At 56.9% G+C, this 12475-nt stretch overlaps 1 protein-coding gene across 1 annotated transcript; it reads left to right on the top strand.

The window, feature by feature from the left end:
• Nucleotides 1–6: 6 nt before the first annotated feature.
• On the top strand, nucleotides 7–1939 carry P2RY1 (purinergic receptor P2Y1). The gene is made up of 2 exons (XM_042881200.1): nucleotides 7–109; nucleotides 311–1939. The coding sequence occupies exon 2, from the start codon at nucleotides 379–381 to the stop codon at nucleotides 1465–1467; it is 1089 nt and encodes a 362-aa protein (XP_042737134.1). The 5' UTR covers nucleotides 7–109; nucleotides 311–378; the 3' UTR covers nucleotides 1468–1939.
• Nucleotides 1940–12475: the final 10536 nt, after the last annotated feature.

Below are 12475 nucleotides of genomic sequence, written 5' to 3' on the forward strand. Positions count from 1 at the left end.
GCGGATGGAGCCGCGGCCCCGCCATGGGCACAGCTGCGGGCTGGACGCCGCTTCGCGCCGCCGGGGAGCGGAGGAGAGAGAGCGGAGCGGAGCGCGGCGAGGGAGGCAGGTGGGGCGGCACGGGGCGGGTGGGGGGAAGAGCGCGGCGCGGGCGGAGCGGCCATCCGCCGCCGGGTGCCCCGCGCCGCTCCCACCCCGCGCTGCGCTCCGCGGAGGACGGCCGGCCGCGGCGCGGTGTGTCGGGCTGCGCGGCTCCGCTCACCTTCCCGCCCGGCGCGCCGTGCTCCCCTGCTTCGTTCTCCTTTTCCAGATGCGTTGCTGTTCCCGTAGAGCCTTCGCCGCTTCGCCCCAGGCCGTCGTGAGCGCGCCGGGAGGATCATGACCGAAGCCCTCATCTCTGCTGCTCTGAACGGGACGCAGCCCGAGCTGCTGGCCGGCGGCTGGGCCGCGGGGAACGCCACCACCAAGTGCTCCCTGACCAAAACGGGCTTCCAGTTCTACTACCTGCCCACCGTCTACATCCTCGTCTTCATCACCGGGTTCTTGGGCAACAGCGTGGCCATTTGGATGTTCGTCTTCCACATGCGGCCGTGGAGTGGCATCTCGGTGTACATGTTCAACCTGGCGCTGGCTGACTTCCTGTATGTCCTCACGCTGCCCGCCCTCATCTTTTACTACTTCAACAAAACCGACTGGATCTTCGGGGATGTCATGTGCAAACTGCAGAGGTTCATTTTCCACGTGAACCTCTACGGCAGCATTCTGTTCCTCACGTGCATAAGCGTGCACAGGTACACGGGCGTCGTGCACCCGCTGAAGTCTCTGGGGAGGCTGAAGAAGAAGAACGCTGTGTATGTCAGCTCACTGGTGTGGGCCCTGGTGGTGGCCGTCATCGCGCCCATCCTCTTCTATTCAGGGACGGGGGTGAGGAGGAACAAAACCATCACGTGCTACGACACCACGGCCGACGAGTACCTGCGGAGCTACTTCGTGTACAGCATGTGCACCACGGTGTTCATGTTCTGCATCCCCTTCATCGTCATTCTTGGCTGCTACGGGCTGATCGTGAAAGCTCTGATCTACAAGGACCTGGACAACTCTCCTCTGCGGAGGAAGTCCATCTACCTGGTCATCATCGTGCTGACGGTCTTCGCTGTCTCCTACCTCCCCTTCCACGTGATGAAGACCCTGAACCTGAGGGCCAGGCTGGATTTCCAGACGCCGCAGATGTGTGCCTTCAACGACAAGGTGTACGCCACCTACCAGGTGACACGGGGGCTGGCCAGCCTCAACAGCTGCGTCGACCCCATCCTCTACTTCCTGGCCGGGGACACCTTCCGCCGGCGGCTCTCCAGGGCCACCCGCAAGTCGTCCCGGAGGAGCGAGCCCAACGTGCAGTCCAAGAGCGAGGAGATGACGCTCAATATTTTGACAGAGTACAAGCAGAACGGGGACACCAGTTTGTGAACGGATGTGAAAGGTGTGGGGACTCCTTTTTGCAGTAACGCTGCATCCTGACACCTCCGGACAGCCCTGCGCACGCGTGTGTCGGGATGGTCTGCCATCCCCATTCATTTTAGATAAAGGCTCTTTTTCTAAGATTAGAAAAAGCTTAACACAGTAAGTGGAAGAATTTTAATCTTAGTGGAGAATAACATGTCAGAATTCAGCTCTCCTGCTCCTTGCAGAGTTCTCATTTCTTTCTGACTTGTGTCAGATGAAGTAAAATGAAGCAAATCCCCTGAAGGAAGAGAGCAATCAAAGTGCTTCTGTTTTAATGGCTCAGACTCCCACACTCCAAAAGGATCTTCGCCCGCCTCCCTTGCAAACAGGAAATGCAGACGAGGAGCTCAGCACGGCCCCCGGAGCTGCCCCTTTGGTAGCTGCCCACGGCCCCGGCGCGACTGCCGGCTCTGCGCGCCGAGCGCTGCCGCTCCTTCCCGGCCTCGGCGACCGCCCGGCGCTTTGGCAGCACCGGCGCCGGACGCGGGCGCCGCAGAGCCGTGCCCACCGCCGCGCACGTCGGACGATCCGGGGGCACGGGCTCGGCGGAGGGGCAGCGGGCACGGGTCGCTCTGCAGGCGGGGCGGCAGCGCCCGGCACACGCAGTGCTGTGCGGCCGTCGGTGCCGGGCCGGGCCGCGCTGCCGGGCTCTTCGTGCGGTTCGTACGGGGCAGCGCCAGGAGCGCGTGCTGGAAACAGCTCCCAGACGAGCGGGGCTGCGGTGCTTGAGCTGCCTGCGTCCCGCTGGGTGCGGGAACACCGCTGTGCTGCAGCCCTTCGGCAGCGCCTGTCTCTTCCCAAGAAAACAGTCGTCAAAATGAAAACGTATACACGGACTGTGTTCTACATTGAAGTAGTTGAGAGGGAACTGATTTCTCAGTTTTGTGACACATCACTGCGTTAAGAGGACGTTGCGATATTCCGCAGACTAAACCCACTGCTCGGTGTATCTTCTCCCAACATGGAATAGGTCATCTAAAATTAGCCAGGTGTTGTGTAACGCGAGAGCAGTCGGAGCGCGGCTGAGCTCCTCCATGGGCGGTCTGAGTGCTTTCTCATATTTTTAAGAAACGTGTTTGAAAATATTGTGCTCAAACAGTATGAAAGCATGCTTTACGTTATAGATTCGGTGTGCAGAATCGGGTTCTGTGTGATGCTGGGGGTGACTTCAGCAGATCCTCGTTCCTCCGGTCTTCACGGTGAGTGAGACGGCTCTACGTTGCTCACGGACTCGAGCGGTCAGTAAGGAGCAGGAGCAGCCCTGCTCACAGCCGTGCTCAGCAGCTTCTGCTCGGACACACAGCTCAGCCTGCAGAATCCCTATTTATTGAACTTATTTATTAGAAGACTAAATGTCGAGTTTGTAAAGTGTGGTTCTGTGTTCATATCAGAATTGGGCATTAGTGGGAAATTTGGCAGCATGTTTAAGTCACTGTAATACCGTGTCTTCTGACAGAACGTCTTTATAATAAACTCAATTCCACCCTGATTTTCACTCTTCTATGTAACCCGGAGATAAATTAAGCTCATGGATTGCCCCTTGATAAATTAAACACTGCTCAGGAAGCACAGCTTCTTGAAGCAACATTACGATCTCATTTAGCACCGTAAGGTGAAGAACGCAGAGGGGAAAAGAACCCCAACCAGGGGTCAATTGCTAATTAATCCCTGCTGACAAACAGTGCCGAACAGCGCAGCCTGTTCACACCAACAGGGAAGGGCTGCGGTTCACAAGGAGCAGAGCTGCAGCGTGGGGCTGGGATGACGCTCCGAACCGCTGCTCTGGGTGGGAACCGGGTCTGCAGCTCTGAGTTCCCGGGGCTGTTTCTCTCTTTTCTGTCAGTTGGAAACACAGCGTTCTGCTAAGTCACACCTGTGAGTGGATCCTGAGTGGACGGGCAGGGCAGCACACGGAGCCTCGTGCCGGCACTCTGCTGAGCCGGGACCGCCGCTCCCGATGGCAGTGAGGGCACACCCGGCCCCTGCAGGACCTCGGGCGTTTCACACGGCTCGTTTTCCTCCTTTTTGCTCCCATAGCCCACAGCACAACGCTCTCAGCGCACGTCCTGCCCCGCTGCGTCCCCCGTGGGCACAGCCCCCGCCGTCACCTGCAGGGCAACGACCCAGGGCGGACAGGTCATGGAGCCGGTAATTAGCAAGCGCTGATGGCAGCGGGCAGTGCTGCCTTTACCCCTCATCTCACTGCAGTGCCAGCTGAGAGCCCATCTCCCCTCACTGCTCTGTGTCCACCTTCGGCTACAAACGGGGTTCCATGCACCAGGATTCCAGGTCACACCTCTGTGTGGGAACTGCTGAGTCCTGGCCTGAGCCACTGATGGAGAACCCGGGGAAAGGACCCATGAGCCTTGGGAGCTCAGGTGAAGGCAGTTCAGTGGTGTGAGTGGAAGGGGTGAAGCCTGGCTGCACGGCTCTTAGACCCCATTTAAGGCCTGATTGCCACTGGGGAAGGAGCTCTGGTTGGAGATTCCTGTCCTATGGAGCTTTCCCTGCAAGCCTGTCTTCAGAGATGGGTGAGCACTTTCCTTTTTTCATTGCAGCAGCTTTCTATCACGCTTGTCCTTTAGTCGTTATCCCTCCCATATCACCATTTCATTGCGTTGGTCCTTCTGATTTTTACATGCCTCTAACATTTTTTCCTCTATCTGGGAATCTTTTAATGAATGCAGAAGATGCCAATACCAGCCTGAGGTAAGAATCTCTCTGTGAGCCTAGGACTGCCATTGCTGAGCATGCAGGGATCCATGCAGGAAGGTGTTGCTGTCAGGGGCTGCACTGTGCTGCTGCTCATGGGGCTGCTTTTCTTCTCATTTATGCCCATTAACTCCCACACATAGCAAACTTTAATACAAAATGAAGTCAGGATGAAACATACACAGGCTCTGCTGTCAGTTCAGGCACCTTCATAGAACAGCGCTGAGGATCAGCAGGTCCCTTCCAGCTGAACCATCCTGTTTTTTTCATACCCACTCTGTAGGACACAAAGGCTATGAGATGCTGGCCAAGGACTGTGAGCAGGCAGCACCGAGCACCTCAGGCCCCATCCCAGCCCACATGGCAGCAACAGTCTGAGCCCCATGCCATCAGAGTTCATGGTATTTGTGAAAGCGTTTGTTTTCTACTGCTCTGTGATTTAATGTTGATGAGCTCCATTTCTGAGGAGCTCCAGTGAGATCTGGCTTTGCAGCTCCCACAGAGACGCGTTACCTCTCAATACTCCAGCTTTGAAGCTTCTTGGCTTACTCACCTGCTTTCATTAAATAGTAGTGAAAAAAATCCCGATTTGCATAATTATAGTGACCAGAAACTGTTCTTTCAGCCCAGCCCAGCCATGCTCAGTGCCAGGTACAGCTTTGCAGCCGGGACTATTTTTAGTGGCCCAGCACTGCAGCACGTAGCTCTGCACCTAGCAACCTGCATGGGAAGGGCTCAGCAGCAGCCTCCTCCTGCCTTTGTGCTCCTGCCATTAGCTCACACTCCCGGGCAAATCCTCAGACAGCAATACATGCTTAAAAATAGATAATAGAAGGTTTGCAAAGGATGTGTGCTGCGAGATGCTCTGAGGAGACTGACGGACCTCTCCCGACTCCAGCACACAGCCCAGGCAGCTCCAGCCCAGATCCCTGCCGGCACTCTCCCAGCTGCTCCTCTTAGTGCTGATTGTCCTAATGAGGACCAGGTGAGCACAGCCCTCCCCCCGTCGTGCACAGCTGGGAGCTGCTGCTGTGTGGGGCGGTGCCTGGGGCCCAGACTCTGCTTTGGGGGGGACGGCTTCTGGTTTATGAGAAGTGTTTGACTCTGAAGCTGCTGGTGTTGATGTGGGGCTCTGACTGTGATCCTGCGGTCCAAACTGCAGGTGTGTGGCACATAGTGCAGCCGTATTTCTCTTGTACCTGCTTTACTTTGAAGCCCCTTGGTATAAGTGTGCTACGGGCACTGAGCTCACCGAGCAGCATGGGCAACATCCCTGTTCTAGAGCATGGCTGGCAGCTCCCAGCACACCGCTGGCTGTTGGCCGGGCAGCTTCCATGCACCTCAGCTGTAGAGAAGCATCATGGCTTTGCCTCCTTCCCCAAGGTGTGTGCTGAACCACACTGCTCCCCTTTGTGCACAGTGGTTGGTCACAGATGAGTGGTGTCAGCAAGCAGATTCCCCCTGTGCTGTGAAGGAGACATCACTCATTTGTCCTACATTGCTGGCCCTTTGCTATGGGAGACTCACTGAATGGCAGTGGCCTTATGAGATGTGGTTTTGCTCCTTCTAAGCCTCCTGACAGCCATCCTGTGGCACCTGATGCTGGAGCTGTGGTGGCCACAAATGCCATGTGCAGGGCCACTCTGCTGTCACTGCTCTGACACAAATGTCCCCGCCACGCTGTGCAGTGTGGGCTCAGAGAGCCCAGAGCTCATTCCTGCTGAAGGGAACCTAGATCTTCTTTCTGCCCCACAGCTATGTGTGCCACATGGCACAGTGTGGCCCCATGCAGGCAGTGCTGGTGGTGCTGCAGATAACCATGGTTTGGGTCACATGCAGAGAAATGCTCTTGTGCACTGACAAAAGCCTCACTAGTGCAGAGGCCCCTTCTGGAACAGCATGGCCCTCAAAACTGTGAATTAATTCAAAGCAAAGCAATGCAGGTTTTGTCACAGCCCGGGGACAGCCCAGGACACTCCACAGCACCAGTAGCAGCAGGAAATGCTGTGGTTTTATTCCTGCTCTGAGTTGGTGACCCTGCCTTTGTGCTGCCAGGCACCCACAGCGTGCTGCAGGAAGCCAGCACTGGCAGAGATTGAAACATCCACAGCAGAAATAATCAACCCCTTTGCTAGTAGGAGGAGACTGCTGATGCAGTTCATCTGACAGAGTTAAAAAGAAACGTCAAATTCCCTTCAGACATCCTGTGTGTGAGCCCTGCAGGTGCTGGGATCAGGGGGTGCTGGGGCAGCAGAAGCCCATTGAGATGTCCTGGGCTGTGCCAGGAAGGGGCACAGCGGGGCTGGGTGCGCACACAGTAGGTACTTCCCTACCACCAACACCTCTTGTTTTTTATTTTACTAATTCCATCACCAGAGTGCTTACCTCCATGGAGCTGCTCAGGGTGGCAGCACAAGGCAGGGACCATCCCCATTTCAATCCTACCCCATCCTCACTGCTGCTCCATGAAGGACACAGCTCTGCCAGGCGCAGGATGGGCTTCACCGCTCCCTGGCACACCCAGGACAGGCACTGTTCTCAGGGGAGGAAGCTCTGCAGTTGTGCAAATACCCGAACAAAGGCCTGGGAGACTCCTGTACCAACCCCTGTGAGCGGCAGCCACCGGGCAGACAGCAGCACGGCACAGCTCTGCCTGCACTCCCTCCCAGCTGCAGCTCCCCTCCACCCCAGATGTGCTGGGACACGTCGGGCACAGGGAGAAGCAAGCTGTTTGATATTCTGCATGTCCCAGGGCTGTGGCATCGAAGCTTCCTGCAGAAAACGCCCACGAGTGTGTGTGCTGCTCCAGGCCTTGCTGACACCAGTGCTGGGCAGGGAAAGCAGCCCCATTCCCCCCTGCACGCGGCCGGCTGCCCATTAGCATCCTGCTCACGCTCTCACACAAGGACTAATTTTGGCAGGAGCCACTCCTGCCCTACATTTCTGGAGGCTGCTTGCTTAAAACAAAATCACTTTGGGGAGGTGAGAGCTCGGGGGCTGCCCCCTGGGCCCGCACCAGGACCCCTCCATGGCACAGTGGGAGCTGGGGGCGTCAGCCCCCATCAGAGCTCAGCGTGAGCTGGGACTCGGCAGCGGGAATGAGAGCGATCCAACGCTGCTGCTGACATTTACACACTAAAAATAAAGCTGCCGGTGTTAAACGTTTTCAGAAAACGATGCCAATATTCATATATTACTTAGGGGACTCAATTGAGAGCAGAAGCTCCTGTTCTGTGAGCCTGCTCCTCCTGCAGGCAGAGAATCACCAGAACGACCTACTGTTCCCAAGCCCTCTTTTGCTGGGCAGAAAGCCACCGCCAGCAGCACTGAGCCCAGTGAGGATCAGAGGAAGGGGCCGGGGCTGCCCGGAGCAGCACGATGGTGATACAAGAGTGGGGAGCAGCGCAGCGCAGCCCTCACTGCGAGCAGATGGGAGAGGCTGACGGAGCGCTTGGACGGCGTTCAATGAACATGTTCTGCAGCCTTCCATTCTGCACAGGGAATGAATCTGCAAGGAAGAACGCTTCTCGGTGCGGTTGGGCCGGTATCATCCCGCTGATATCTGCACTGCTTGGCCAGCAGCACGTGCGTTCCTCAACGAGACCCGGGCGGGTTCCTCCGGCTGCCGCGGGCTCCTCAGCCACTGCCCAGAGCTGAAGGATGCAAAATGCCGCTCAGCCGCCGCGCCCAGGCGGTGCTGTGTCAGCAGCTGCCTTAGAGCACACACAGGGAGACGCACCTGAAGGGCTGGTGGGCAGCGTCCCAGCTGCGGTGTCCCAGCTGCAATTCTGGCCGCACTGCCCCAGCCCACGGCCCTGCACCAGGACCAGGCTGCCCCGAGCTTTGCTGCTTGGAGCTCTCCTACAGCCGATGCTGGGAGGGATGACTCACCCCTAAGTATAGTGCCCTGCACCCAGAATAGAGCACAGGGCGAGCTGGGCTGTGTGTGGTACCAGCAGCGAGCTGAGGTGTGCAGGGGAAGGTGGTGGGAGCTGGCTCCAAAACCAGCTACTGGCCCAGGCTGCAGGAGTGTGCCTGCTGCAACAAGTCCTGCCACGTGCATCCTGCTGCAACCAGTCCTGCTGTGTCAATTCCTGCTGCTCTTCTGGACCAGCACAGCTCTTTGTGGCGTTACAGGGACAGAAGACTTCAGCTGCCATTTTTCTCAATCTCACCAGTGAGCTTATGGACAGGATCAGTTTGCACTGTACCTAAAAATATACCATGAGCTACACGGACACACATATATCCATGCGTATAAATCTGTGCATGTGCACATATGCGGAACGCCAGGAATCAATGATGATTTATGCTCCTTTTCCACTTTCAATGCCCCATTGGTCTTTGCTCACTGTGACACGGGGAGAAACGTTGTGCACTTTTGATCTCAGTTCCCATCATCACTGCTTGGAAATGGTCAAAGAGACAATGCCAACACCACTCTGTGGCCATGAGCACCGAACCCAGAGTGCCACAGTGCTGTTCCAGGCAGCCCTCTGCTCTTACACGGCCCTGCAGCCACTGCTGTAAGTTCTTCAGGATTTCTCTGCTGGAGACTGCTGCCTCTCTGCGGCTCAGTTTGCGGGGGAGGCACACGGCACGGGGCTGAGCGCAGTGCAGATGGGATCCTGCTGTGCTCCAGGTGCAGCACCAGGTCCAGGAGCCACATCCATCCATGCACCGTTGTGCTCCAGCAGCTACACTTGCCCTCCAGTATGAACTGTTGAGGACACTAGGTCATATTCTGCCCCTCCAAATAAGATAAAGCAATTACACCTGGACACAGTCTGCAGCAAGTGCCAGAAGTCACTCTGCAGCTTGGCGGTGCAGAGAAGCCCCGGGGCACGAGGTGAGGAGCCAGGTGTGCCCGTCTGTGCCTTTCTCCACGGCCTCCTTATGCCCAGCGGCAGCGACCGAATGCAGACCAGGGTCCAGTCCTGCATGATGGCCCACGCGGCATCACCGCTCCCTGTAACCACGGACCCGATGCTGCGGCTGCAGGAATGTCCACACTGTGTCACAGCACCACGTCACAGCAAATCACAGCACAGCACCACATCACAGCACCACGTCACGGCACCATAGCACAGCGCTGTGCCCGGGGCCCTCACCCAGGGGCAGGCACAGAGCTGGTGCACCTCTACCCGCCCCAACCTGTGAGTTTCCAGGGGCAGAAATATGCATGAGACCACTCCAAGTGAGTCACCCCTCAGTGTCATCTAATTATTAGCTATATTACATGATATTTGCCAGCTCATGTTGTAAACAGAGCTGCTCTATAGAGCATATGGGGAAGGGTGTTGGGCTGCTGGGGCTTTTCACATTCTCTGCTTTGGAAGTGGTTCGCATGTGACGCTGTGTTCATAGGCTCCAAACCCAGGAAGCTGTTACTGTGCCTCATCCCTCCAACAAGTGTGGCAAAGAAAAAGAAGTGGAAGGCCTGTGCTGGCACTGATGTCACTGCTGGGATTTAAGGAAATGTCAGCTGCAGCAAAAGAAAAACAGAAAGGTTCCATGCACCCCTGTTCCCTGCTGCACAGCAACCATACATCAGGGCTGGCACCACTTCCTTCCCTCATACATACATGCTTTCATCATCAGATTGCAAACTGTCAGCTGATCTCCAGCCTGCTGCTTTCCTCGTGGGCTGCAATTTGCCATTTGCAGATGTTAATGCAAAAAGAAGTAGATGCAACCTTGTGATAGGCAGCTCTGGTGCGAGAAGGATCAGGGCTGCAGCAGCAGGCAGGCAGCTGCAGGACAGGGCATGGCTGGGAGCTGCCTGCCTTGCACCACGCACTCACGCAGAGCAGAGGGGCGCTCCCAGCAAAGCAAAGCTGCTGAGCTCTGGGAGAGGCAACCAGGCTGGGGCTGGCAAGCAGCACAGCAGCAGGCTCTGTACAGGGACATGGCCCTGGGAGTGGCAGTGCTTGAGTGCTTGCAGGGTTTATCCATGCCCCCGGAGCAAAAAGCCACCCTGTTCGAAGGGGAGCAGCGCGTGGGATGCAGCTCATTCCCTTTCACGCCTCTCTTGGCACCGGCTGTGGTTCTGACCTCCTGACCCAGCCATGGGGTCAGTGCTGCTGCAGTGACATCAGTGGTACGGCTGTGGCATTCAGCCTGGTGTCCCACTGCTGGAGGCAGGAGGTGAAGCGAGCTGCAGGCAGAGCCTTCATCCCTGCTGCACCTCCGGCCCCGGCTGCAGCCATGCGGGGAGCTGTGGGGTGGCCCATGGTCACAGAGAGCCCCAGCACGTGGCTGGAGAGCATCTGTCCACCTCGGCTGCATGCACAGCCTGAGCACTGTGCCCACAGTGTGCGGCACCCGCATCGTGCAGCACCCTCCACATGCGCAGTGAGCACAGCACATGCAGAAAGCAGCAGCCGGTGGCAGCCCTGGACATCAATGGTGCAGACAGACCAACACCATTGGCCACACCTGGGTGGCAACTCATTGCTGAGCAGCGCCCGGAGCACTTCCAGCATGCAGCACGGCCCTGCTGCTCCATCCCACACAAAGCATTCCCCCCAGGCCCTGTGGAACCCCCGGGCAGTGTGTGCCCTGTGCCCTGCACTGCCCAAACAGCCATGGGTTAGCAATAATCGGAGCTAAAACTGAGGGTATTTCTTTAGCAAGGCCTTATGTGAAGCTGAGGTGATGAAGTGCAGCCCACCACATTTCCAACCACTTAATTAGAAGCGGGACACTGTAGGAAATTATCATACCACATCATTTCAACGAAAAGCTTTTCAACACAAAGATTAAACAACACTGCAGCACATGAAGGTAGGAGCAGGTTGTAATTACCACTGACCTCACCTCATCAGCAGCATTTAATTGATGTCAGGGTCTTTGTCTGCCTGTTCAAATTAATCAGCATCTTCGTCCCCTAAACACCACATTGCACACCCCCTCGGGAAGCAGAAAGCTTTGTGTTATTTTCTCTCTCTCTCCACCACTCCCACCCACATCGCTGCTGGTGTGGGCACACACTGCTGTGCTGTGAGCCCCAGCATGGACTGAGCACTGGGCACTGCCTGCTGCTGTGCTCACCTGGCACTCAGAGCGTTTTGGCTGCTTGCTGGAAATGCGGTTCCACACCTCCAGAAGCAAGCTGGCTGTCTTGGACTGCGGTATCCCCTGTTGGTCCCCATGCAGCCCGCAGGTCTGCTGTGTGCTGAAGGCACCAGAGAACTGATGGCACCTGATGGGACTGAACTGAGCTGTGTGCTGGGCACAGTGCGGGCGGTGTGGGCACCCAGCCCACCGTGGGGCACAGCGCAGGGATGGGGTTCCCTGCATCACCTCACGTCTCACTGTGCCTGTCACTGCGCTAAGCTGATTAGTGCCATTAAAACTGAAAGAGGTTTAATTCTATACGGTACCAAATCTTCTCTACCAAATGCATTCAGGAGTAAAATGCTTCTTCTCAGCAGCCCAGAATCATTAGGAAAGATTTGCTGCAGGAGTCCACTCTCTGACTGCTCCACACGGTCTCCCAGTGTGCTGAGCTTCATTCAGACTCCATTTGTTAAATGCACAGAAAAATATGTCACAGCAGCACTGGGCTGAAGTTAGAGCGTGTCACAGACAGACACACTGTGTGTCACCTCTGTGAGCACAGCGCGGTGTCACCTGGAGCTCCTCAGTCCCCCTCTGAGTGCAGCTCTGCCCCGCAGCACTCCACTGCAGCTGGTCCCGCGTCCTGCAGCAGTGCCTGAGGGCAGCTGTGCCACCCCTGAGCACGGTGGACCATGTCCGGAGCACACCAGCAGCCCCGCGCCCTCTGCCCGTGAGCTGCCACATCACAGGGAGCAAAGCCGCGCTCCGGAGCACTCGTCCTATGGGTGCGATTGTGTGAGCTGTGCTTTCAGCCCAGAGCTTCCAAAGCTGGAAACAACAGAAGGAGCCGGTGCAGGAGAGTGATTACTGGCACCCAGGTCAGGAGCAGCTCCTGCTGCCCAGCGCTTCCACCCCGGCCGGATCCTGCACACCACACCAAGCCCTTGCTCTGCCCTGGCCCAGACAGTGCTTTGCGTGTCCCCCAAGCACAGCACCCACACTCGGGGCTCAGCCTGCACTTCAGATAACATTTAGTATTGCATAGCAGACAGGAACAGAAATGTTATACAAGGGATACCGCGCACCCACATTTGCTTTTTCCTGCAATAGCACAGCATTTTGGGCTCCACCAGCCCACGCACTGCTGCAGCTTCAGCTCCGTCCCCCACCAGTGCCTGCAGAAGAAGCCAGAGGGGGG

This window comes from Lagopus leucura, unplaced genomic scaffold, assembly GCF_019238085.1.
Source record: "Lagopus leucura isolate 7727_CA_CO unplaced genomic scaffold, USGS_WTPT01 Super-Scaffold_100029, whole genome shotgun sequence".
Taxonomy (NCBI): Eukaryota; Metazoa; Chordata; class Aves; order Galliformes; family Phasianidae; genus Lagopus; species Lagopus leucura.